The 27,330-nt window shown below is 49.5% G+C and overlaps 1 protein-coding gene across 3 annotated transcripts; it reads right to left on the bottom strand.

Annotated features, from left to right (window-relative positions):
* Window positions 1-3,048: 3,048 nt before the first annotated feature.
* On the bottom strand, window positions 3,049-27,251 carry CUNH19orf47 (chromosome unknown C19orf47 homolog). 3 transcript variants are annotated; one of them, XM_052714418.1, is made up of 11 exons: window positions 27,129-27,251; window positions 23,266-23,387; window positions 20,954-21,005; window positions 17,951-18,038; window positions 17,751-17,865; window positions 16,152-16,233; window positions 12,445-12,582; window positions 10,410-10,562; window positions 6,934-7,004; window positions 4,604-4,949; window positions 3,049-3,996 (listed from the first exon to the last, which is right to left on the bottom strand). In XM_052714418.1, the coding sequence occupies exons 2-11, from the start codon at window positions 23,308-23,310 to the stop codon at window positions 3,899-3,901; spliced, it is 1,188 nt and encodes a 395-aa protein (XP_052570378.1). In that variant the 5' UTR covers window positions 23,311-23,387; window positions 27,129-27,251; the 3' UTR covers window positions 3,049-3,898. The 3 variants fall into 3 exon arrangements, with proteins under 3 accessions (XP_052570378.1, XP_052570377.1, XP_052570379.1); XM_052714417.1 differs by having other exon boundaries at window positions 3,885-4,949; XM_052714419.1 differs by lacking the exon at window positions 27,129-27,251 and adding an exon at window positions 20,477-20,573 and having other exon boundaries at window positions 3,885-4,949; window positions 23,266-23,327.
* Window positions 27,252-27,330: the final 79 nt, after the last annotated feature.

The raw sequence follows: 27,330 nt of genomic DNA, 5'->3' as shown, positions 1-27,330 counted from the left end.
GACCCAGCACCCATATCTGGTGGCTCACAACTGCCTGTAACTGTAGCTCCAAGGGACCTGATACCCTCTTCTGGCCTCTACATAGAGTACATTCATGTGCAATCCCACACATAAACATACACATATGAAGGACTGGTGGAGGTGACTCAGTGGGTAAAGGCACTTGCCACCGAAGCTGACCAGCTGAGTTTGAGGCCTAGGACCCACACACTGGGGGAAAACTGAGTCTAGCACATCACACAAGTTGTCCTTTACTTGACACCCCTCACCAGAGAGGTGGTGGTAGGATAACAAAAAGAAAAGAAAAACCCCACAACCCCCAAATCAAAGCATTTCATGAGAAGTGGTGGCTCTTGGCCTGTCTTCGGAGGTGGAGGGAAGAGGGCGGCTTTGGTCTCAAGGGCGGCTCCAGCTACCCAGGGCAGCCTGAGCGAAATGAACCAGAGTCTGCGTGCGTCGTGACACACCCCAACCTCAAGGTCACTTGGGCGAACAAGTACGAGACAGAGAAGCGGTTAGGATGGAGTGGAACGAGACAGGCACTGAGGCTGAGGGATGACAGAGAAGCGGTTAGGATGGAGTGGAACGAGACAGGCGCTGAGGCTGACAGAGAAGCAGGCCACTGCCCAGAGGGCCCGGGAGATGGTTTTGCTGTTGGTTTTTCTTTTCTAATTTTTCTTTTTTCTTTTCTTTTAGGAGGTTACAAAGGTGGAAGGGCGGGAATGGAAGGACTAGGAAATGAGTGGGATGGGGCTGCATGATGTGAAACTCCCAAAGATTCAATAAAAAATTATGTTTAAAAACAAAACAAAGTATGTGGTAGGAGAAAATTTAAATAAAAAGGGGTTTAAAAAGGAAATAAATGCTTTAAGACAGACAGCTAGTACACTTGCTAGCATTGTTGGCATGTGTGAGACACTAGATTTGATCCCCAGCATTAGAAAAAAAACAAACACAAAAGTTCCCTCTGGAGCCCATACTTGGTCCAGGCTAGATGCAGGACCCAGAGGCTGGACAGCCCAGAAATCCAGGACAGAACCAAACATGACTTGGTTTTAAAAAAAAAAAAAAGTCAATTAAATGATTCCAAATGATATTCTGCTATACTAATAGATTGGTGCCTAGCCCAATAGTCATCAGAGAGGCTTCCTCCGGCAGCTGATGGGAACAGATGCAGAGACCCACAGCCAAACACTAGGCAAGGGAACCCCAAAAAAGAGGAGGAGGAAGGACTGTAGGAGCCGGAGGGATTGAAGACACCATGAGAACATGGTCCACAGAATCAACTAAGCAGAGCTCAGAGTGGGTCACAGAGACGGAAGCAACAATCACAGACCCTGTTATGTATCTGAGCTAGGTCCTCTGCATATGTGTTATGGTTATGTAGCTTGGTGTTCTTGTGGGACTCCCAACAGTGGGAATGGGGGGCTGCCTCTGACTCTTTTGCCTATGATTGGGACCCTTTTCCTCCTATTGGGTTGCCTTTTCCAGTCTTGATAAGAGGGTTTGTCTGTCTTATTGCAATTTGTTATACCATGTTTGGTTAATATCCCTGGGAGGCCTGAAGAAAATGGAGGAGTGGATCTGGGGGAAGAGGGGAGGTGGGTTGGGGGGAATGGGAAGAGTAGAATGGGAAATGTTGGTCTGCATGTAATGTATAAGAGAAGAAATATATGTGTGTGTGTGTGTGCGTGTGTGTGTGTGTGTGTGTGTGTGTGTGTGTGTGTGTGTGTGTACATACACTTTTTTTCCTTTTTGTTTTTTCAAGCCAGGATTTCACTCTGTGGCCCTGGCTGTCCTGGAACTCGATCTGTAGCCCAGGCTGGCCTCGAACTCACAGAGAGCCGCCTGCCTCTGCCTCTGGAGTGCTGGGATTAAAGGTGTGTGCCACCATCACCTGGTAAGAGAATATGCTTAAAAAAAAAAAAAAAAGTTCCCTGAGTCCTCCCTCCTTTTTACATAAAAAATTTGTTTACTTGTTTATATGTGTACGAGTGTTTTGTCTGCATGAATGTCTATGCACCATTTGCATGCCTGATGTCCTCAGAAGCCAGAAAAGCGCACCAGATCCACTAGAAACTGTTACAGAAGATTGTGAGCTACTAGGTGGGAACCCGGGTCCTCTGAAGAGCAGCCAGTGCTCTTAACCACTGAGCCATCTCTCTAATCCCTTGTCTTCCTTTTTGTTTGTTTTTATTTTTTAGAGATGTGATCTCAGTATATATAGCTCTGGCTGTCCTGGAACTCGCTCTGTACATCAAGATGGCCTCAAACTCACAGAGATCCTCTGCCTGTCTCCCAAATGCTCGGATTAAAGGTGTGTGCCACTGTGCCTGGCTTTTTTTTTTAAAATCTTTCCAGTTTTTGGGACAGGATCTTACTGTGTATTCCAGGCTGATCTTAAACTCGGCCATCCTCAAGCCTCAGTCTCCCAAGTGCTGGAGTTATACACATACCTCACTATACCAGGTGCCTTGAACACAGTTTGTTCTTCCCATTCGTCCCTCAGCTCTGCCAAGAGCTCTTCCTCCTATCCAGCAGCCTTGCCTTTCTCATGGCCAGCACCTTCCTGGTCAATGCCCCACCTCAAGGCCTTTGACCATGTCTGTCCTTCTGTCAGAATGTTCTTCTGAAGTTTGAAAAATTACCTCTTCTTATTCTCAGTTCTCCCGCTGGTGCCACATCAAAATCTTCGGACCACACAACTGCAGTGGTCCTGGCCAACCCCCACCCCACCCCCCTTTCTCTGGGCAATGCCATCTTAGGACAGCTGGGGGGCTGTCAGCAGTTGGCTTATGCCTGTAACAGCAGCAGTCCAGAGGCGGAGGCAAGAGAATCCTGAATTTAAGGCCAGTCTGCGCTACAAAGTAACACAGTGTCTCAAAAAGAAAGAAGGAGAGAGAAGACCAACAGAATGTTCATGTAAAGCCTGGGCCCAGTCTCCTGCACCACACAAAAGCCTGAAATGGTGGCAGAGGCCTTCGCTGTCAGAGTTCTCGAGGTAGAGATTAGAGATTTTGAAACACAAAGTCAGGCAGAAGACATGGCTCAGTGGTTAAGAGCCTTTGTTGCTCTTACAGAGGACTTAAGTTTGGTTCCCAGAGCCCACATAGGGGCTCACAACTATCCTTAACTCCAGTCTCAGGGTATCCAAAATCTTCCAGTTTCCATGGGCATTAGGTACTCAGGTGCCTGATACATACACAGAGGCAAAATATTTATACACACAAAATAACTGTTTTTTTAAAGAGAGACATTTCAAGTCTTCTTCAACTATATATCAAATTTGGGCCATCTTGGGTTTCAAAGAAAAAAGAAAAAGAAAAGAAAGAAAGCCAGCTGGGTATGATGGCAAAAGCCTTTAATCCCAGCATTTGGGAGGCAGAGACAGGTGGGTCTCTTGAGAGTTTGAGGCCAGCCTGATCTACAAAGCAAGTTCCAGGTAAGCCAGGGCTATATAATGAGATCCCATCTCAAAATAAAACCAAACCACCAGCAGACTGTGTGGCAGGAACAGGCGAAATCCACGGGAGGAACCATAGTGATAGACCACTGCAGCTCCGAGGGGAGATGACCTCATCGAGGGGACTGTCACCACTATACCCTTCAACTCAGGTGCTGACACTTTGGGCCCAGCCCTTCACCAGCGCCCCCCATGCCACTGTGTTGGTGTGAAGAACAGACCTGTGACTCCCACGGAAGGAGGGGAAGGACAGTTTGGAAGTGACAAAAATATATTAAAACAGCCGTCACCTTCCCCCAGTGCTCCTCCCCTCCCCAGTTCTGCTGCCCACCACCCACCAAGGAAAAAGACCATCAATCAGGGCAGGGAAACGGAGGTGCCCCAGCTGCAGGCCAGGATCTGGGGGTGTCCCTCCAGCCTGGGAATGGAAGGCGGCTAACAGTCTTTACAGGTTCGACGCCACCGTCGACGAGGGGGCCGCTGGGAGGTCAGAGGTGCAGGAGGGTCAGGCAGGATGCAGCGGACGGTCGGGCCTTGCCACAGGGACAGAAAACAGAAGAGAAATGAAAAGAGTGAAGAGAAGAGAGACATCACAGCAGGGGGAGGGGAGAAGAGGGAGGGAAGTCACGGGGTGGGGCAAAGGGAGTGCCTCCAGGTGACACCTCTGTGATGGGGCAGCCAGGACAGGAGGGCGCCCCAGTGAGGGGTGGGCTGCATGGAAGGGGCAGGGCACTTGGCTTTGGGAAGAGGTAGAAAGGGGAATCTACCAAGGCCACAGTTAGTGCACAGAGGACAGAGGGCAGGCAGGGAGAGTCCCAGAGCAGGCAAGGTCAGGCCACAGGAACATCGAAGACCAGGCAAAGGCCATGCACCAAGTGCTTGGAGCCAGCATGAATGCTGGAGGGCCGAGCCTTGTGTCACCTGAAGCTGGGAGGGAGGGATGGAAGCAGGAACCTGCCTGCCATTCCATGCTGCACCCCACCCTGTGTGCCGGCTACAAAGTCCTTCGGCCCAGTCTTTTGAACACGCTCACAGTGCCTGCATGGTCCATCTGGGCACCAAGGCTCTCAATGGAGCTGCTCCCCCGGGGCCCTACCAGAGTCCTCTTAATGGCGAACTTGACCTCAGCTGAGGACTTACTCTTGGTGCTTGTGACCTGGCTGTCCTGGGCCTCAGACACAACGGCAGCCTTGCCCAGTCTCTGGAGGACACTGACTTTGGGCAGGGACTCCGGCTTCTTCTCTGGCCCAGGGCGAGAGGGAAGTGCCGGGCGCCGCAGCCTTGGAGCTGTCGTGGTTGCAGAGCTTGTGGCCTTGGCTTTGACAGTCAGTGCCGGCTGGGGACTGGTCTTGGCGGGGGCCCGTCCTAGCTTCTTTAGGACCCCAGCATACTGCAGGACAGAACTGCTGCTGTCATTATCACTGTCCCAGGCCAAATCCTCATCCATCTCTGGGGTGGCCCCTAAGCGGCTGAAAACTCCTGTGGGCTGTAGATGTCAGAGAAAGGACAGTGGGTCATTTTAGTCACTCAGCATGCTGCCTGCTCTGTGCTGGCCTCTAAGAAAGTCAGCTGGCAGTTCAGTGTCATCCTACGTAATAGTGACAGGGACCAGAGGCCAGGGAGCCCAGAGGAAGACCTGACTACGCCAGGGGCTCAGGAAGGTTCCTTAGGAAAGGGCACAGGCCACTGGAGCTCTGAAAGCTGAATGTTAGTAGCTCTAATAAAGACAGGGAGAAACAGGAGTGCCTTGCCAAGGGCAGGCTGAGCACTGGGAACACTGCCCAGGTCATTTTAGCTGTTTACGGTGTCATGCATTAGACAGAATTCAGGGCCTTATACACAGCTGGGAAATACTCTACCCCTTACTCAGTCATTTACTTAGCAGATAGTTTATGAACCTCAGCCTAGGATGAACAGTGTTAAAGATACCACGATGGTCAGGACAACCCTGACCATACCCTCTTGGAGTCATAGCTCGATGGAGGAGATAGCATCAGAAATAACTTCACTAATTCAACAATATCAACAGTCTGTCGTGTTCTATGAAGGACAGTATGTCTTCATGGATTTTCTTTTCCTTTACTTTTTGAGACAAGGGTTACTACACAGTCCACAGTCTCAAGCTGGAGATCCTCCTGCCTCAGTCTCCTGAGTGTTGGGATGATAGATGTGGGCCATCACTGCCAGCATTGAAGGGGAGTAGCAGGCTAGAGGGCAGGAGTCAGGGACAACCCATGTCTTCTCAGAGATGCCAGGGATTGTAGTCCCTCCGAGATGAGTGAGCAGAGAAAGAAGCATGCCTTCGGTTTCGGAGGCAGAAGTGACAGCCACACTTGCTGAGCACTCACTAAAGCCTCACATGGCTGAACCTCCAGTCCTAGGAGCCTGTATTACCATCACCATCATGGTAAGATTCTGGGAGGTGAGAGACAGAGGGCAGGCAGTTCTACCCTGGTGAGCACGAGACTCAGTGGAAGCCATAGTGTCTACTGTGGGTGATACCTAAGGAGCGCTTGCCATGCCCTACATCCCAACCTCTTGTTGACACCCATAGCCGCCCTATTAACTGGCATTATATAGATTCAGGAACTGAGGTACAAATGGCTAAAATGACAATGCCAAGGCCATCCAGCCTATCAGAGTGAGTTCTAGGGTATTCTAACCACACTCCATGCCCGGGGCCTAGGGAAGCGCTGGTTACAGCAGTAAGATTAGGTTTTGCTGTGGGCACAGTTTAAAAACAAAAACCTTGGAAGCACCGGTGCAAGTCTGTGATCTCAGTACTCATGAGGTTGAAGGAGAATGATCTCGAGTTCTAGGCCAGCCTAGGCTACAGGAAAGACTGACTCAAAACAAACAACCCCCCCCCAAACACCCAGTCCTAAAGAAGACAGGTGTGGCAGTGCATGCCTGTCATCTGAGCACTTGGGAAGTGGAGGCAGGAGGATCAGGAGTTCAATCACTTGGCTACAGTGTCAGACCACCCAGAGCATATGAGACTCTGTCACAAAAAAGCAAAAGAAACAAAAACACCTCCTCTTCATGCGGCAGCATGGCTGTAACTGTGGGGACAGGGCTGCAAGGGTTCATGGCAGCGCTGTGGGACCCTATCCACGCATCAGGCAGAGGTGGCAGAGCTGAGGACAGATGGAGGCATCCAACTTGGAATGCATTCAGCTGACTGAATGCAAATGGCAGGCACCTGAGCTGGAGGCTCAGGATAGGATTGCTATGGTAGAGGATCCTGAGACTAGTTAGGACCTGGGGGTGGAAGAAAGAAATCCAGCAGCCAAGCAGACGGTTACGAAAGGACAAAGGACAAACAAGAAATCCACCACAGCCAAAGAGAAAACAGGTTCAAACGGTGGGAAGAGAGTTTGGCCACCTGGGACACAGACCGTGAGTGTCAAGAAGCACACCGAGAGGACCAGCACTTGCCCACACGAGCCGCTCCAGCATGCCATACTCACCTTAGTCCCTGTCGTCGTGTCTGCTTTGGTCTCAGCCCCAAGGCGATCAAATACAGAAGTTCTATGCAGACCTGGGAGAGAAGTGGCACCATGAGGCAGCACCCGCCTGTGGCCCCATGGGACCATGTCTAGGCTGAGCACAGTGCAGATGCCAAGGTGAGATGACCTAGGGACAGACCATGCGTGCTCGGCTCAGGCCTTGCAACTAGCTGCACTGGTGGCTCCTGTTGCCCTTCGCACAAACTCCCAAGGGTCAGATCGGGGAAAGACCAACGAGCTGGCTAGCTTTATGTCAACTTGACACAAGCTGAAATCACCTAAGAGGAGGGAATGCCTCCATAAGATGTCGATAGAGGAGCCTGGAGGGCGTTTTCTTAACTAGTGATTGATGCTGAAGGGCCCAGCCCACTGTGGGTGGTGCTATCCCTGGGCAGGTGGTCCTGGATTCTATAAGAAAGCAGGCTGAACAAGTCACGAAAGAACCAGGTAAGCAGAACCCCTCCATGGCTTCTGCATCAGCTCCTGCTTCCAGTTTCCTGTCTTGTTTGAGTCCCTGCCCTGACTTCCTCCAGTGATGTGGAAGTGTAAGCCAAATAAACCCACTCCTCCCCAACCTGCTTTTGATCATGATGCTTCATCATAGCTACAGTAACCCTAACTAAAACAATCAATGAAAATTGATAACTGAAATTCATTGTGCCTCTGTATAAGTTGATGTGGAAGGGAAAATGTTTCTTCTTTGAGATTGGGTCTCATGTAGCCTAGGCTAACTTTGAACTCACTATGTAACTGAGGCTGGCCCTGAACTCCCGATTCTCCTGCTTACACTTCCCAAATGCTACCCCATCCAGTTTTGTTCCTTTTAAGTTAGCAATTGTGGGCATCTGGCAGAATGTGATGAATGGTAATAAGTCCTCTACTAAATAAAACCTCCATCTCAGTCAGACAGTGGTGGCACACACCATTAATCCCACTACTCTGGAGGCAGAGGCAGGTGGATCTCTGAATTCAAGGCCACCAGCCTGATCTACAGATCGAGTTCCTGGGCTACAGCCAAGGCTACACAGAGAAATCCTCTCTCAAACAAACAAACTCTTCATCTCCACCAATAACAGTGTTCACAGTGTTCACTGCGTCATAGCCCAAAATATCATGGAAACAAATGACCATTAAAAAAGAATAAGCCACCAGCTCAGGCATGGTGGCAGATGCCTTTGATCCCAGCACTTTGGAGGCAGAGGCAGGGGGATCTCTGTGAGTTAGTGAGCTCCAGGACAGCCAGCATGACAGGTGACCCTACTAAGGCAGGCACAGCACACTTCGGTTGTAGGACAGAGAAAAACCAAACTAAACTGATAGAAAAACAAGCTTCCTCCTTGATGGCTAGTTTCACAGTGTTGAAAGGTACAATGCAGGCCACTGGGGGGAAAAAGTCATCAGGGGCATTACCCAGCAGTGAACTCTGAATGCTAAAACATCAACCTGCCAGGCAAGATGTGCCCACTGGTTTAACAGTGGTATGAGGTTATGGAGTTAACCAACAGCTCCTGATTAGATTTGAGGCCTGCTCCACAGGAGGAAATACAGGCCTGGTATGGTAAACCTGGTCCAATGCCCATGGCTTAGGAGATCATAAGCCCTAATAGAAAATTTAATACCGTTGTTTTGGTAAATGGACATGTTATCAAATTGCCTTCTAAATATTCATGTTTAGGGGGATGGGGGCTCTGAAAAGATGGCTCAGCAGTTAAGAGCAATTACTGCTCTTGCAGAATTTCCCAGTACCCCCATGGCAGCTTACATTATCTGTGACTCCAGTTCTAGAGGATCTGACACCCTCTTCTGGCCTCTGTGGGCTCTAACATGCATATGGTACACATAGACTCACACATATTCACATAAATAAAGAATAATTTAAACATATCTACACGTTTGTTTACACCCATATTAGTGCTGCCCTCATCTTGGTCAGAGAAGCTTCTTCAACAGTGGGCAGCAGTTACTGCAAAGACTCAACTGGTCAAAGCGCTGAGGTGAGTGTGTGCACTGAGTGCTCAGTCCTAAACGGACCACCTACATCAACCTCTCCAAGGCTCACAGGACACTGCACGAGAGCGGGCAGGAAGAGCATGGGAGCTGGAGAAGTGCTGGGAAATGCTGTCTTCTGGGTGGGACATGCCACGGGAACTAACTGCACTACGGTCACTCACACAAGGTCATTCTAGAAAGCAGCTCTAACAGGGAACAGTAAGCTCCCTGCAGGAAAATATAGGGACAGGACATGAATGTAAGAGAGGGGTATGCTGGGGTATCTGGCAAGGATAGATCCAGTCAAGGTAGAATGTATACATGGATGAAGTTATCAAAGAATAGAGACTGGAGAGATGGCTCAGCAGTTAAGAGCAGTCACTTGCTGCTCTTATAGAGGACCCAGGTCCAATTCCTAGTATCCAGTTCCAGGGACCCTAACACCCTCTTCTGGCTTTCGAGGACTGCCACACATGCACATGAATTCACATAAGCAGACCCACAAAATAGTTTTTTAAGGAAAGTATGAAAGAATAAAAGATTAAAAATGAAAGAAAGACATAACTGGAGGAAATTTTATATTGATATCTAGAAAATAATGTTATTTGTGCCACACACATAAAAAAGACTGAGGCTTTAAGTAGGAGGTAGAACACTACCCTAGCATGCACAAGGTCAGATCCCCAGCACCTCAAAAACAGAATATAAAAAAATAAACCAACTGGCCGCGAATTGGCGGTGCATGCCTTAATCCCAGCACTCGGGAGGCAGAGGCAGGAGGATCTCCGTGAGTCTGAAGCCAGCCTGGTCTACAGAGATAGTTCCAGGACAGCCAGGGCTATATAAAGAATCTCTGTCTGGAAAAACCAAAAAATAAATGAATAAATATATAAAAATAAGGCCGGGCGGCGGTGGCGCATGCCTTTAATGTATAAAAATAAACAAAATCAAGGAAAAAGAATAGAGCCTCTATATTCAGTGACATTTGCAGGTCCACACATGCTGCTCCAGAGAGGGGCAACACCCATAGGTATGGGGCCCAGGAAGAAGATGTACACCATCTCAAAGTTCTTCCAGGAGCACCAGCAGAACTTTCTAAAATGTCACCACCATGGGGCTACCATCTCCACAGCACTGAGGATGAGCCCTTGCTTTGCCTCACAGTACTGGTGTCCACTGCGGGCCTACTCTTAGCCAGGTATGGTCACTTGCTTTCCAGGCCAGCCATAACTGACTTTTTGTCCCTGCCCTCCAGGGACAAGGCATGAGGAACCCAGCTTCATGAACTGCAGGATGGCAGCCCAGAGGTGAGTCTCTTCCTCTATGGTGGCTATCCCCTTAGCCAAATGCCCTGTTAGCTGCTCCCCTCTAAGCCCCCACCCACTGGGCAGGACCATCACTGGGTAACAAGCTAAGAGAGCCCCATCTGCAGCCCACACAGCTCGAACCTTTTGCTGCCTGCTGCTGCTCCAGGATCTTGCGGGTGCGGGGGGTGGTCCCCTTCGGCATGTGGATGATGTACTTCCCCTCCATCTCAGCTGTCACCCGCCGCCGCCGCTTGGTAGGAACAACCAGGCTCTCCTCTTCCCTGCGGGCCAGAGCTGGTAAGGAGACATGGGGTCAGCTCCCTCAGGCAAGGATGTTCTGAGGTTGGGGGTGGTGGGGGAACTAGCTATGGGCATGACAATCTGTCTGTCTCTGTCCTCCCTCTTTGGAGACAAGGTCTCCCTATATTGTCATGCTGGCCTCAACTCACAATCTTGCTGCTTTAGCCCTGGAGGGCTGGGCTTATGGACATGCACCACAATGCCAGCTGCACACCAGTGTCTTTCATCTCCTTGCTTGTGTGACTGGATCTTTCATGTGCACAGCTGCCCCCATCACCAGACTGAGCCACTGAGGACATTAGTCACTAAACCACAAGATGTGCTTGGGATTTGCAAGCAGTGGTGACTTCCCAGACATCTGGACTGTGGGACCCGCTGGGTGGTTACATCCTCAAATCCCATAGTGCTGCCTTCAGAACTGTATGTGCTTGTGCCTTCTGCCTATTCTTTTTGTGCTTTCACTTATTAACAAGTAATCAAGGTCCATACTTACCGTTTAGGTATTTTGCAGAATTAATTATACTTTAAAATATATGTATTGGGGGCTGGAGAGACGGCTCAGTGGTAAAGAGCACTGGCTGCTCTTCCAGAGGACCTGGGTTCAATTCCCAGCACCCACATGGCAACTCACAACTATCTGTAACTTCAGTTCCAGGGGATCAGATACCTTCTGTGGCCTCTACTGGCACTAGGCATTCACACGATGCACAGACATACATGTAGACAAAACATCCATACACAGGGCTGGAGAGATGGCTCAGAGGTTAAGAACACTGACTGCTCTTCCAGAGGTCCTGAGTTCAATTCCCAGCAACCACATGGTGGCTCACAACCATCTGTAATGAAATCTAGTGCCCTCTTCTGGCCTGCAGGCGTACATGCAGATAGAACACTGTATACATAATAAATAAATTTAAAAAAAAATCCATACACATAAATAAGTAAAAAATAAGGCTGGAGAGATGACTCAGAGGTTAAGAGCACTGGCTGTTCTTCCAGAGGTCCTGAGTTCAATTCCCAGCACCCATATGGTGGCTCACAACCATCTATAATCAGACCTGACGCCCTCTTCTGGCCTGCAGGGATACATGCAAACAGAACACTGTATACATAATAAATAAATAAATAAATCTTAAAAAAAAAAAAGAAAATAAGTAAAAAAATAAAACTATCTATACTTATGATATGTGTGTGTACATCCGTGGCTCTCTCCCTTCACCACGTGGGTCCCAGGGACTGAACTAAGGTCATCAATCATGGCAGCAAAAGCATTGACTTACTGAACAGTGTCACCAACCCTAAATTAAACTTCTTTTCTGTTGCTAAGCCAGGGTCTCACTATGTAGCCCAGAGGTCTGCTTGTGGGACTCTCAGCAGTGGGAGCAGGCCTGTCCCTAAGGCCTTGCTTGGCTCTTGGGACCCTACTCCTCATACTGGGTCGCCTTGACAGCCTTAATACAAGGCAAGGAGCTTAGTCCTACAGAAACTTGATATGCCATGCTTTGTTGACACCCATGGGAGGCCAGCCTTGCTGAACAGAAACAGAGGAGGAGTGAATACAGGAGGCGGGGGTGGGGGGTGGGATGGGAGGAGAGGATGGAGGGGAAACTTTGGTCGGGATGTAAAATAAATTTAATTAAAAAAAAGAAAAAAAGAAACAAAAATTAAGTTCTCAGACTTGATCAAGTTCACAGAGGTCAATGACCTTCAGGTGGTCTCTGAAGCACCTTGTCACACTCAGCAGCACCCCCCCCCAGATACACGACGCACGCACGCACGCACGCACGCACGCACGCACGCACGCACGCACGCACGCACGCCTTCTGCTCACCCACGTTCCCCTGCAGCTCTGCCCAAAACCTGCCCAAGTCCTCACCGGCAGCCTTGGCACCCTTCGCTGCCATCTTGTTGGACACGGTGACGGAGATCTTGGAAGTGCTGGTGTCTGACCGCCTTGGGGGAGTGTGGGGTGGAGAGTCATGGTTCAAGCTGTTGGTGATCATTCGAGAAGCGGCTGTGGGAGGAAGTGAGTCCAGTCATGCTATGGGTGCCCTGGAGAAGGGACTGGGAAATGGCAGGGAGGAGGATTCTGGAAGAACAGTCTAGGAGTGAGTTCTCAACCCAACAGTGCTGGGGCCAGGATGTCAAAGGAAAGCACTGGACTAAGGAAGAAGCAGCTGCTGTCGCCCTGTGGCTGCTCCATCCTCATAATGTAAGGGATGTTTAAGGAACCTGGAAGGCAGCTTCCTACTCCCAGGAACCAGCTTACCATGTCTGACCTCTCAGAGAAAACTCCTCTAACATCCCACCCCACCGGGACCCCCTTTTACTTCTGCTCCCCTGACCCATGCACACTTTGTTCCGCAGTCCTCGTCACTGGACACGATTTTTCTTTTGTTTTTTTTAAAGACTTTGTCTCACTCTGCATTGGCCTGGAACTCACAATGTAACCCAGGCTGGCTAATTCATAACAATCCTCCTGCCTCAGCCTCCTGAGTGTTGGGATTATACACATGAGCCACCATGCACAGCTTTGGTTTCAATTTTCAGTTACTTGAAATTATAAAAGGCATGTAGGCCAGGCATGATGGAACATGCTTTTAACCCCAGCACTCGGGAGGCAGAGGCAGGTGGGACTCTCTCAATTCAGGGCTAGCTTCGTCTACATGCATTCCAAGCCAGTCAGGGCTATAGCTATATAGCGAGTCCTTGTCTTGGGAGGGATGGAGGGAGGGAGGAAAGAGAAAAAGCCATCCAGAAAGGTATGGAAATGTTATGGACAGGCACTTTTGAAAGACTGGCAGCCAGAATTGTGGGATTCCTGAAAGGGGGAGGAGGGGACTCTGGAAGGACAGCCATGCTTGTCTCTGTCTTTGGACAATGGCTATCGGCTGCCTTATACTGAATGCTACTCAGCAGAGCCTTTAACAATTTAGTGCTGAGGCTTTAGGACTGAGACTAGAACACAGGGCCTCATAGGCTAAGCATACATTCTAGAGCCGAGTTACACAGCCAGCCACAAAGCCATTACGATCGAACTCTTTTCTGTATGCGTGTTGTGGGCTTGTTAGAGAAACGAAGCCTGATTTCTACAGCCTCACCGTCAGAACATGCCTAGGCTAGCCTGCTGCATAAAGACACCAAGTCACCTCTATTACTCCAGCTGACATCAAGCCAGTAATCAGATGTGTAAATGAAGCCATACTTCAATCTAGACGTCATGAACCACAGAGACCCGCTGAACTGGGTCAGAGTACCATGGCCAGCCAACCCATAAAACTGTGAGAAGTACATGTCTATGACTTCGTGTTTATTCATCTGTGAGAAGTAAATGTCTGTAACTGTTTATTTTTGTTTGTGTGTGTGTGTGTGTCCATTCATGTGTGAATTGTGTCACTCAGAATTATGACACTCAGATGTGTGTGTGTCCTTTTCTTCTACCTTGTTTGAGATGGTTCCTCTGGAGGCCTGAAGAGGGCGTCAGGCCCCTGGTGCTGGAGTTACAGGCATTTGTGAACTACTTGATGCGGGTGCTGGGAACTGAACTCCGGTTCTCTGGAAGAGCAGCCAGTGTTCTTAACCACTGCGCCTCTCTCCAACCCCTACTTTAAATGTCTAACCCTCCTGCTGCCACTTCTCAAGTGCTAGATTAGAGGGTGTGCCACAGTGCCTGACTGTTTGGAGCTGGGGATCGCGTCCAAGGCCTCGTGCATGCTGGGCAAGCACTCTGCCAGCCGAGTTAGAGCCCAGCTCCGTATGCTTTTTAAATAGGGTCTCACTCTGTTTGTTGCCCAGGTCTTCAGAGTCTGTGTGTGCACACTCATCTGCTCACTGGGATTCACTACAGCCCCATACACCAATACATGTGGTGCTTCTGCAGCTGTTTGCAGATTTGCACCATCACCCAGCACGTGTTCCCGGCCTATGGCAAAGGGATCCTGTGGTCTCTGGTGTCAGCTCCTGAAAACTGGTCTCTTTTCTGCTTTTGCTTGGAGACTGTGCAGCTTTAAATGACACCAAGCACACTGCTAAGGTGCTGTGCGACATTGCACTGCATGGAAAGGCCACGATGTGCTTCATGGAAAACATGTGTGGCTTACAGGCTTTGTTCTGGAATGAGTCACGGTGGTGCTGGCTATGAGCTCAGCGAATGACTCAACAGCATATAGTAAACAAGGTGTCCTTAAAAAGGGACACATGGGGGACACTGAGACGACTCAGTGAATAAAGGCAAGAATGTGGGTGAAGGTACTGATCCCCGGGACCCATATGGTAGAAGTGGGAGTCACATAACCACCACATGTGCCATGGCACTCGAGTACTCCCCAAACATATACACACAGAATAAATAAATGTAAACAATAAATACATTTTTTTAGAAGTATGGCTAGTTAGTTTTTTTTTTTTATCAACTTTACACAAACTAGAGACATCAGAGAAGAGGTCAAAAGATGCCTCCATCAGACTGGCCTACAGACATGTCTGTGTCTGTGGGGTATTTTCTTGACTGATAACTGGTGGGGAGGCTGTGCCACTGTGGGCAGTGCCACTCCCGGCAGGTGATTGGTCAGGAAGGTGTAAGAAGGATAGCTGGATAGGTGTGGTGGAACAATGTCTATATTAGTCCCAGTACTCAGAAGGCCGAGACAGCAGTTCAAGACCAACCAGGGCTACATAGTGCGACCCTATTTCAAGAAGGAACAAAAGAAAAGAGCAGCATTCCTCCGGGGCCTCCACCTTGAGGTCCTGATCAGGCCATGTAAGCTGAATAAACTCTTTCCTTCCCAAGTTGCTTTTAGCCATGCTTTATCAAGAAGCCAGGCAGCGGTGACGCACGCCTTGAATCCCAGCACTTGGGAGGCAGAGCCAGGTAGATCTCTGTGAGTCTGAGGCCAACCTGGTCTACAGAGTGAGTTCCAGAACAGCCAGGGGTGTTACACAGAGAAATTGTCTTGACCCCCCCCAAAAAAAACCAAGCAAACTAGGACAAAGAGGAGTATATAAGGTAAGGGCTGAGATGCAGCTGAGTGAACAGGGGCATGAGCAGCCTGCGACCAGCCTGCTCAGGCTCTGGGCTCCATCCCCAGCACCACCAAAGAACAAATCAGATGTGGTGCCCCCAGGAGCAAGATGCTAATGCTACGGCAGGAAGATAGTGACTTCAAGGCCAGCCTGGGCTATAGAGGTGGGAGGGGAGGCCAGAAGGATGACTTAGCGGATACAGGTACTTACAACCAAGCCTGATGACCCAAGTTTGAGCATCAAGATCTATATGGTGGAAAGAGAAAACCACCCCCCACAACATGTCCTCTAACTTTCTCAGACACTTTGTCATGTGAGACCACACACACACACACACACACTCACACACTCACACACACTAATTTAAAAAAATTATGACTACTGTGAGAAAGGGCCACACAAACAGTCACTCTCTGCCTAGTTTATTTGGTCCTTTATAGAGGGAGGGCCTCAACGGCTTTGCTTCCACCTCTGCAAACTACAAGGTGGACAGAACGGCCAGATGTGTTCCCTTCAGTGAGGGGATACAATGAAGGAAGAGACTGAACAGGTGCAACTCACCGCTAGAGGCGCCACGGCGAGGCTCCCCCTGGAGGGGGCTGGGGCTGCAGGGCACTGACTCAGCAGCAGCTTTGCACATGTCCTGGAAATGAGAGGTGGCGGGTTAGCCCAGAAGGGGGTCCTAGAGCACTGAGCAGCACCCAGAGGCCTTAAAAGCTGTTCTGCCGGGCTGGAGAGACGGCTCAGAGGTTAAGAGCACCAACTGCTCTTCCAGAGGTCCTGAGTTCAATTCCCAGCACCCACATGATGGCTCACAACCATCTGTAATGAGATCTGGCGCCCTCTTTTGTATACATAATAAATAAGCAATAAATAAATAAATCTTAAAAAAAAAAAAAAAGCTGTTCTGTCAGCCGGGCGGTGGTGGCGCACGCCTTTAATCCCAGCACTCGGGAGGCAGAAGCAGGGGGATCTCTGAGTTCCAGGCCAGCCTGGTTTACAGAGCGAGTCCCAGGACAGTCAGAGTTACACAAGAGAAACTCTGTCTTGAAACAAACAAAACAAAACAAATAAACAAACAAAAAACAAAATCTGTTCTGCTCTGGGGTTGTTTTTTAATCCATTTTTAGTTGTCTGTGTGTGTGTGTGGTGTATGAGAGTGCAGGTGCGCCGGGCGGTGGTGGCGCACGCCTTTAATCCCAGCACTTGGGAGGCAGAGCCAGGCGGATCTCTGTGAGTTCGAGGCCAGCCTGGTCTACAAAGTGAATTCCAGGAGAGGCGCAAAGCTACACAGAGAAACCCTGTCTCAAAAAACCGAAAAAAAAAAAAAAAAAAAAAGAGAGTGCAGGTGCTTGCAGAGGCCACAGGTATGAGATCCCTTGAAGCTGCACTTATAAGCAGTTGTGAGCTTCAAGATATTAGTGCCAGGAACTGAACTCGGGTGCTCTGGAGGACGACCTTGAGCTCTTCATCTTCCTGCCTCCACTTCCAGTGCTGGGATCACAGGTGTGCTATCACCAGCCTGGCTAGCTCTGTTTTTGGGGTGGGGAGAGATGTAGTCTCCCTATGTGACTAGGCCACGTTCAGATTCCTGCCCTAAGCTCCTGAGTGCTGGGGTTAGAGCTGTATGCCACCACGCCCAGATCCCCAGCTCTTTTTAAGCCGTCTATTGGGATTGTCAAGGCACAGAGACCACATGGTGGCTTAGGAAAATGTTGAGATCTATTGCACATGTTACTATAAAGGTTCAGGGCATCTGGTAGCTGTATCAGCAAGCTCTGGGTCTGATTGAGAGATCTTGCCTCACTGAATAAGGTGCAAGAGTGATTGAGGATAATTCCCTTTATCAACCTTGGGCCTCCACATGCACATATACATGTGAACATGCACAATTCACGTGTGTCCATGTGTGTATACCACACACATGTGAAAAATGGAAAAAGAAACACAAAATCATGGTTTGCCTCACTGCATAGAGAAGACAGAAAACAAGGTTCAGAAAAGTCAGGCAACTCGCCCAATGTCACACAGCAAAGAGCTAAACCTGCCTCCAACACTGCACCGTCCTTTGCTGCCACGCCTCCTACTGGCCCCACAACAATCCCCTCCAGCCTCACTCACACTTTCCCCAGGCAGTCAGAGGCACAGAAGGGCACCTACCTGGCGGTGTACCACCTTGGCATGCTTGAGGATGGCAATGATGTCACCCACTACAGTCACGCCCAGCTCGTTCATGATTTCCTTATTGAGATCTAGCAGCATGCTCTTCTGGATCCTGTGGGGAGGATGGTGATGAGGCCCCACCCAGCAAGTTCCCGCCTCCTCCTGCCCAGTTTATCCTGTCCCATCAGCCTCCTCACCGATTGTCCACAAACATCACAGCATAATTCACAGCAGGTCCTGGGGGAATGCCAGCTTCCTTGAAGAACTGGATCCACTCGGAAGTGGCTGGAGGTTAGACAGGACAGTCATTCATAGCAAACTGCAGTAGCAGTGGCTTCCACAAATCGACCCAGTGCATGCCAGCCCTGCCCTGTGAGCTCTCAACTCTTAACGGACTGAGAACCCCTGACCACCTGCGGTTCAGCAGGCACCGAGTCCCCGGACTGGGACCTGAGAGGTTTAACATGCCAGGCATGGTGCCCCCAAGTTCCCGGTCCTTTGACCTTGTTCCTACAGCTTCACCCCGTCCTGGTGCCTTATCCCATGTGCCTGGCCTGATAGCGCTCAGCACATGACCTGGTGGGGAGCCCAGGCCTGGAGCCAGTCCATGGGCTTTAGCAGGGAGCAACCAAGCCTCAAGGAGAGGCTCACATTCATATCTGTTATCAGGAAGCTTGACTGGTTCAATCCTGGCTCTGCCATTTCCTGCCTGTAGGACTGTGGGCAAGTCAAAGCTCAGTGCCTCAGTTTCCCCATCTGTAATTTGTAAAGGTACTATACATCTACCAAGTACTTCCTGGGCACACAGCACAGGTCCAATCCTGTTCTTAGCACCTGTGATACCTTAGACCCTCAGGGCAGAAGTCAAGAAATCCATCCTCACCTGGCTAACATTTCAGTACTAACAGCACCCATGTCCTCAGGTCACTGGGTGGACTGAGTCTAGACAGCCTTCAATGGTTGGTTTGTTCGTTTGTTTTTTAAGACAAGGTCTAGTGGAGCCCAGGCCTGGCCTCAAATTTACTCTGTAGCTGAGGATGACCTTGAACTCTGATCCTCCTGCCTCCTCCTCCCCAGGGCTGGACTTGCAGGTGTGTGCTGCCACCATGCTCAGTTTATGTGGTGCTGGGGATTGAACCCAGGGCCTTGTGTTTGCTAGGCCAGCACTCCACTCACCAAGCTAAATCCCCACCTGCTTCCCTTGAGTCCCCCCCCTTTTTTTAAAGACAGGGTCTCAGCATGGTGACACACACCTTGGGAGGCTGAGGCAGGTGGATCTCTCTGTGTGAGTTCAAGGCCAGCCTGGTCTACATATCAAGTTCCAAGACAGCCAAGACTACATAGTTAGACCCTGCTTCAAAAAAAAAAAAAAGAAGGCAGGATCTCATGAATCTCAGGCTTGCTTTGACCTCACCAAGTAGCTAAGAATGACCTTGAACTCCTGATCCTCCTGCCTTACTGTGCTGGATCACAAGTGTGCACCACTTACAAAGGCCCTACAGAGCCTGGTGACCAAGGAGTTGCAGAATCTCTACATCAGGCTCACACCACCATGTCATGTATTACAGAGAAAAGGCAAACATGTGACCAACTGAGCTGTCATAAACCAGTGGCCACTAAGAAATACCTAGGCCACAGGTGGTGGTGCCAGCCTTTAATCCCAGCACTCAGGAGGCTGCAGCGGTGGGTTTGAGACCAGTCTGGGATACACAGTGAATGATCCGGAGAATTACAGAGTGAGACATTGTCTCCAAAAACAAACAAAAGAGATGTAGCCCCTACCCAGAAATGTTACATTCCCTAACAGTGTATCTTAGAATCAGCGGGATGAGGTTACTACACATGCACCAGGAGAAATTGTCAAGAATAAACACCGCAGATGTCTACCCCAGAACAAAACAATATCCTTTACTGTTTGTCTGTTTGCAGTGCTGCAGATGCAACGTGGCTTATGAATGTCAGTTAAGGGCTCTACTCTAGCTCTGAGCTACCTCCTCTGCCCTTAGTAAACCATAATACTGAGCCATACTCCAAGTCCCCACAGGTGAGTCCTAGGCAAGTGCTCTACCACTTAGCTACACCTCAAGCCCTAAGCAATATCCCTTGACAGTGGCATCCATAAACAAACATGTAAAGGACTACACAACATTCAAAAGGAAAGTCAACAGTTTCGCTTAGTCCCACAGATGACTCTCAAATATCACGCTACATAAAGGCACACGTCATGATGATATACTGCATAGTTTTGTTATGCCAACTCAAAGCCTGGGCCTTGCTAAATATTTGTCCCTTAGTTGCTTTTAATTCCATTGCCCCTCACCCCCACAGGGTTTCTCTGTGTAGCCCTGGCTGTCCTGGAACTCTCTCTGTAGACTAGGCTGGCCTCCAATTCAGAGATCCGCCTGCCTCTGCCTCTGCCTCCTGAGTGCTGGGATTATAGGCATGTGCCACAGGCCAGCTTTCGATTTGCCTACATGTGCAATAGATCTCAACATTTTCCTAAGCCACCATGTGGTCTCTGTGCCTTGACAATCCCAATAGACGGCTTGAAAAGAGCTGGGAATCTGGGCGTGGTGGCATACAGCTCTAACCCCAGCACTCAGGAGCTTAGGGCAGGAATCTGAACGTGGCCTAGTCACATAGGGAGACTACATCTCCCCCCACCCCAAAAACAGAGAGCAAGAGAAGGAGCACGCAAGCGAGCCAGGCTGGTGGTAGCACACCTGTGATCCCAGCACTGGAAGTGGAGGCAGGAAGATGAAGAGCTCAAGGTCGTCCTTGGCTCCAAGGACTTGCAGGTGAGCCTGGGTTAGCATGGAACTGCATCTCAGGAAAGAGAGTGGAGGGATAATCAGGGCTGTCTCCCAGCAAGCACATTTAACATCTGTTGAGAACTATGCCCAGGATTCCACATGTGGTAATCTCCTTAATCCAGATTGCAGAATTACCATCTCCATCTCACAGGTAGCAGGCCAGGTGGAGCATGCACCAGAGAGCCTTACCAAGTTCTCCAGGCCAAACTCCTAATGCAGGAGGCCCAACACAGGAAGAGAACAGACAGGCTCCAGCCCCGCCCCCACCTCAGTAGAGCCCAGCTGTTCCGGCCTGTTACCAACCCTCCCCGCTCCACCTCTCTAGACCCAGACCACACCCCAGAAAGGGAGGTGGGCAGAGGGGCCCTGCAGGGAAATCAGACTCACCCATAGTCACTGAGACCATCGTCTCCCTGGCCTTGACCCTGCTTCCTGGAGCCTGGAAGAGAGGGAGAGGTACCATTCGTCGGCCCACAGAGAGCCTCAGGCTCCCGGTGCTGCCTGCCCGACTGCCTGCCAGAGGAGCATTCCTGGACTAGGGGCTCACAAACCAAGAATAGCCTGGAGCAGCTGGCAGGACGTCAGCCTAGGACAGGGCTGCCATCACAGATATCACTTCTGCTTCCTGGGAAGGAGCTCAAAGATGGCGTCTTAGTTAGGGTGTCCACTGCTATAATAAAACACCATGGCAAAAAGCAACTTGGAGAGGAAAGGGTTTACTTCATCTTACAGCTTGTAGTCCATCTTGGAGGGAAGTCAGAACTGGAACTCAAGGAAGGAACCTGGAGGTAGGAACTGATGCAGAGGCCATGGAGGAATGCTGTTTACTAGCTTGCTCAGACAAGTTGTCTTATAACACCTTGACCACCTTACCCAGGAACGACATCACCCACAGTGGGCTGGGCCATCTCATATCAATCACCAATGAAGAAAATGTCCCCCAGACTTGCCTACAAGCTAACCTTTTTTGTTTTTGTTGGTTTTGTTTTGTTTTGTTTTGTTTTTTCCGAGACAGGGTTTCTCTGCTTTGTGCCTTTCCTGGATCTCTCTCAGTAGACCAGGCTGGCCTCGAACTCACAGAGATCCGCCTGGCTCTGCCTCCCGAGTGCTGGGATTAAAGGCATGTGACTGCCGCTCAGCTCCTACAAGCTAATCTTATAGAGGCATTTTCTCAATTGAGAGTCCTCTTCCCAGATGACCCTGGCTTGTGGCAGGTTGACATAAAGGACCAGCACAGAAAGCAAATGTCCAAGCTTCCATTCTTCACACCATGAGAGGTCGAGCTGGAATAGTGGCCCCCCAAATCCCAGCACATGGAGCCACCCATTGCTCAAAGGAAACTTCCTAACAGAGTCAGGCACAGTGGATGCGCCTGCTACCCCACTACTCAGGAAACTGAGGCAGGGGGATAGCCCAGGCTACAAAGTGAGGCTTTCTCTATTTGTTTGTTTGTTTGTTTGGATGTTTACAGTCCTAGCTGTCCTGGAACGCACTCTGTAGACCAGGCAGAACTTGAGATTCCCGTCTCTGCCCCTCAATGCTGAAATTAAAGAAGTATGCCACCACATCCAGTGTGAGGCTTTCTCAAGCCTTAAGACAAAAATCAAGCATGGTAGAGTGTCTGAAATTCCAGCAATCAGAAGACTGAGACAAGAGGTTCACGAGTTCAAGACCAGCCTAGGCTACATAAGACTCTGCATTAAACATAAAAGATTTAGCTGGTATGTAGCTCAGTGACAGAATTTTTGCGAGGATATGCAAGGCTGGGTGTGGTCCACAGCAAAATAAATAAACAAACAGTTTTCCCAAGAACCTTCCATGTGGGAGATACTTAAGGATCCAGAGGGGGACAGAACCATGGAGCCCAGCTGGGAGCAGAGAAGCAGGGGACAGACAGCAAGCCAAACAGCTATAAAGGCAGTGCTGTGGAAAAAGCATGGACGGCCGGGGAAGGGTGGGAGCCGTTTCCAACAGGCTGATCTGCAAAGACTGAGGTGTCATGTAGAGATCTGGGGGAGGGGAAGTGAGTGCATGGCTCTTTAGAGGAAGACTGTTCCAGGAAAGGGGACACTGAGTCCAGTGCCCCAAGCTAAAAGCTCCTCAGTGTGTTTAAGAGCCAGACTTGGAGGGGATGGGGGTGGGGGGTACCAGACCCTAAGAGGCTCCAAAGAAATGGAAAACCAATTTTCACTTAGATGAGCCACTGCTTAGAGGGGGCTGAAGAGCTTTAGAAGCCAGCTCAAGCTACACATCACGTTCAAGGCTAGCCTGGGCTGTACAGCAGACCCAGTATCAAGCAGGTGGGTAGGGCGAGAGGTGTAATTCAGTTCGGAGAGTGCTTGCCCAGCATACATGAAGCTCTGGGCTCCATCCCCAGCACCATACATACCAGGTACACACACCTGCAGTCCCAGCACTTGGGAGGCGGAGGCAGGAGGTTCAGAAGTTCAAGGCTATCCTTAGCTACACAGCAAGTTCTGGACTTGACACCAATAAACAGTACAAGAGACAGCTCTGAGAAAGTCAGGACATGTCACATACCAAGCACCAACTAGCCCCCAGGTCGGAGCGTCATGAAGATGCCTGGCAACAGCCTCACCGGGGAAGACTATTATTAGTCCCGTTCTCACCAATTAAAAAAAACACACCTGACTCAGCAAGGAACAGTCACTTGCCAAGTGTCACATATAGCAACTGACCTTTCTGAGATTCCAAAGCAAGTTCTCTCTGATTCCGAAGCCCATGGAGCAGGTCCTTAGGAGTGTTTACTCTGTGCCAGGAACTGAGAATATGTACCTCTCAGCGGCTTTGCATTTTGAGCCTGGGAGGAAGAAAGATGAGCAAAAAGAGGAAATAAAGTTAAAGACAGAGCGAACGGTAAGCCCACGAAAGCAAAGCAGGTTAACAGCAGGGCCAGAACTTGAACTCCGGTCAGTCCAATGAATGGAGGCTGAGGGACTGCTACACAGCACGCATAACCAGCCTATCCTTGGAAGGCCTCAGTTAATACTAAACAAGAGGGCTGGAGAGATGGCTCAGTGGTTCAGAGCACTGGCTGCTCTTGCAGAGGACCCGGGTTCAGTTCCCATCACCCACATGGCAGCTCACAACTGTCTGTAACTCCAATTCCAGGGGACCTGATACCTCCACACCAATGCACATAAAGTAAATTTAAATAAATTATTAAATTAAAAAAAAATACAGCCGGGCGGTGGTGGCGCACGCCTTTAATCCCAGCACTCGGGAGGCAGAGCCAGGCGGATCTCTGTGAGTTCGAGGCCAGCCTGGACTACCAAGTGAGTTCCTGGAAAGGCGCAAAGCTACACAGAGAAACCCTGTCTCGAAAAACCAAAAAAAAAAAAAAAAAATACAAGCGGTGGTGGCGGTGGCGCACGCCTTTAATCCCAGCACTCGGGAGGCAGAGCCAGGCGGAACTCTGTGAGTTTGAGGCCAGCCTGGTCTACAGTGCGAGATCCCAGGACAGGCATCAAAACTACACAGAGAAACCCTGTCTCGAAAAACCAAAAAAAAAAAAAAAAAAAAAAAAAAAATACTAGGGCAAGGAAGTCACTGTTTGAACTCAATTTCATCTCCTTAATACCATTTTGTCTGTTTGGTTTGGTTTGATCCATTTGTTGAAACTAAGTCTCCTGAATTCGAAATCTTCCTGCCTTCATCTCCAAGGCACTCTCTACTATCTTTTTTTTTTTTTTTTTTTTTTTGGTTTTTCGAGACAGGGTTTCTCTGTGTAGCTTTGCGCCTTTCCTGGCACTCACTTGGTAGCCCAGGCTGGCCTCGAACTCAGAGATCCACCTGCCTCTGCCTCCCAAGTGCTGGGATTAAAGGCGTGCGCCACCACCGCCCGGCAGCACTCTCTACTATCTTAAAAACCATTTCCAGGGTCCAGAATGCTCAGAGGTTAAGAGCACTTCTTGCTTTGGTTTGGTTCCCAGCACTCACACACAGGTCACAACCACCTGTAACTTTAGTCCAAGAGGACCCAACAGCCTGGGCTCCATGTGCATCAGGCATGTGTGTGGTGGAAACATGCACAAGCAGGTAAATATACATACACATAAAAATAAATGAATCTTCTTTTTAAAAAGTCCATCTCCCCAGCTGGGTAGATGGCTCAGTTAGTATTGTGTATGAAGATTGGAATTCAAATCCCCACCACCCACTTCTAATAAAGCCAAGCACTGGGGAAGTGAAGACAGGCGGATCCCTGGAGCTCAGCGGCCAGTCTGTCTGCCCAAATGGGTGAGCTCCAGGTTCGGTGAGAGACCCTGACTCAAAATACACGATAAAGGAGGACCAAGTAAGACACCCAACTTTGGCATCCGCAGGCACGTACATACACGCACAACTGCACATGAGTGAATATACAAACAACTACACATAACACACACACACAGGTTAATATTTTAAAAGTCCATCTCTTTCTGAATAGTGAAAATTGACAAAATTAACATTTTTAAAATGACAGCTCTCAAAACTCAAGAAATTACTATTTATTAGAATCCACATACTTTTATGTCCTTAGGAGACTTGAATCCAAAGCATGGTGTTGGAGGCTAATGTAGGAGCACCATGAGTTTGCGGAGAGCCAAGGCTAAATACCAAGGCCATGTCTCAAAGAAACCAAGAAGGGTGGAATAGTAGGAAGAGGAGGGGGAGAGGAAGGGGGAGGGGAAGGGGGAGCGGAACTTAGCCCCAAGCCTAGCTTTGCTCTATTTTTCTGGGACTCACCTCTCAGAGCCATTTAAACGATCCTATTACTACCCATCACGCCAGCTCAGGAAATGGAAGATGAAATTTTGAGTTCCAGGCCAGGTGTGCTACATGGAGACCCTACCTCAAAAAGCCAAGAGCTGAGAAAAGGCTCAATGACGGAGTACTTGCCTAGCAAGCACTTTACACCTGACCTCAGCCAAAAGGTCGAGAAACGATTAGCTAGCAAGCACTTTAAAGAAAAAGATAGGAGGCAGAGCCAGGCGGATCTCTGTGAGTTCCAGGCCAGCCTGGTCTACAGAGTGAGTTCCAGGAAAGGCGCAAAGCTACACAGAGAAACCCTGTCTCGAAAAACCAAAAAAAAAAAAAAAGATAACCAAAAATGAAAAGAAGAAGAAGGAGGAGGAGAAGAAGAAGAAGAAGAAGAAGAAGAAGAAGAAGAAGAAGAAGAAGAAGAAGAAGAAGAAGAAGGAAAAAGGTAACCTACCAAAGAGGCCTGCCTCCAACTCAGACAACATTAGTTCAGTCCCCTGAACCTACATCCCACAGGGTAGATACAACTCCCAAAAGCTGTCCTCACCTCCACACAAATGCATACACAGGCTCACTGCCCATCAATGGTGGACATTTTTTTAAACGTGTGGTGTGGGGCAGTGAGATGGTTCAGTAGGTAAAGACCACTAGGCCAAGTCATCCTCTGACCTAACACACACAATAAAACTGATCTTTTTTTTTTTTTAATTTTAAAACGGTGTTAGAGGCATAAAATAAGCAAACTCAAAGCTCCTACTATGGATGGCACGTGATAAGTATGCATTAAGTTAAATCTTAACTAAACCAGTGACAGTGGGACAGTTGTGGACCTAATGTCAGTTGCACGCAGGTGTGAGTTGGGATCCAAATATAAGCCTACTCAGCCAGCCGGGCATGGTGACGAACACCTTTAATCCCAGCACTTGGCAGAGGCAGGTGGAACTGTGTGAATTCGAGGCCAACCTGGTCTACATAGTGAGTTCCAGGGCAGTCAGAGCTACATAGAGATCTCAAATACAAATAAATAATAAACAAACAAATTATCCAATTTCCAAGTATCTTTCATTCACCGCCCACAACTGAAGAGGCTGTTCTATTTCTATTGTATTTCAAGTTACGTTTTCCTTCTCCTGGCAAGCAGTGTTAATTTCCCAAATAGGATAACAATGTAAATTTCAGCCTTTTAAATTGAGGAACATGCATCAGTCATTATTTTAAATCAACTTCAAGACTCGGCAAACAGCAGGGTATCGATCTTCCCGACTATTTTCTTGCTTTCTCAGGGCTTCCCCTCCTCTATTTTGTTAGAACTCTCAGCTACTACAATCCCAATCCACCGAGCTCTTGGTATGCCAAAGATATTCATCAGAATCTGCACGATGAACCTATGAGCCTGAGACTATCACTGTGCAGAGGAAACTGGGGTTCAGAGAGGTAAAGACACAGGCCCAATGCTGCACCGCGGAGCTGAGATTCGAACCCACACCCGCTGGCCTGCTAGCCCGGCCATCTCCCGCGCTATCATCATCATCGGCGCTAACAAGGATGGAAGAGTAAGGAGAGGAGGAGCGCTGGGAGCAGCCGCGGCGTGCACGAGCTGGCTGACGTCCCATTAAGGGGGTACTACGGTCGGCTTCGGGCCCCCATTGTACAGAGGAGGAAACTGAGGCTCGGAAAAAGAAATCGCTTATCTGGTAGCACGGGGTGGCCCGCACTGGGAATCCAGACCCTTGGTCACTCCGCATCTTCATCCCCAACCTCCTCAGACCCAGTCCCGCCAGCCAGGCCCGCACCTCACCTGGCCCTGCCGGCCCGCACCCCCACGAGCAGCCTGGCCGCCCTCCTGGTCGCGCCAACTGCCGTGGAGCCAGCCACTCCTCCCTCCGCCCCGGCCGCCCGCCCCGGAAGTCCTGCCCTTGATACCGGATCTGACTGACCCGCCCACCTGGCCGCTCTAGCCTCCCTAGCCGCCAACCAGCGAGAGTGCGTGTATCGCCGTC

This window comes from Peromyscus californicus, unplaced genomic scaffold (assembly GCF_007827085.1).
Source record: "Peromyscus californicus insignis strain IS unplaced genomic scaffold, ASM782708v3 Scaffold_4__1_contigs__length_199733344, whole genome shotgun sequence".
In the NCBI taxonomy this organism is placed as follows: Eukaryota; Metazoa; Chordata; class Mammalia; order Rodentia; family Cricetidae; genus Peromyscus; species Peromyscus californicus.
This window is presented reverse-complemented; position numbering and strand designations above follow the sequence as displayed.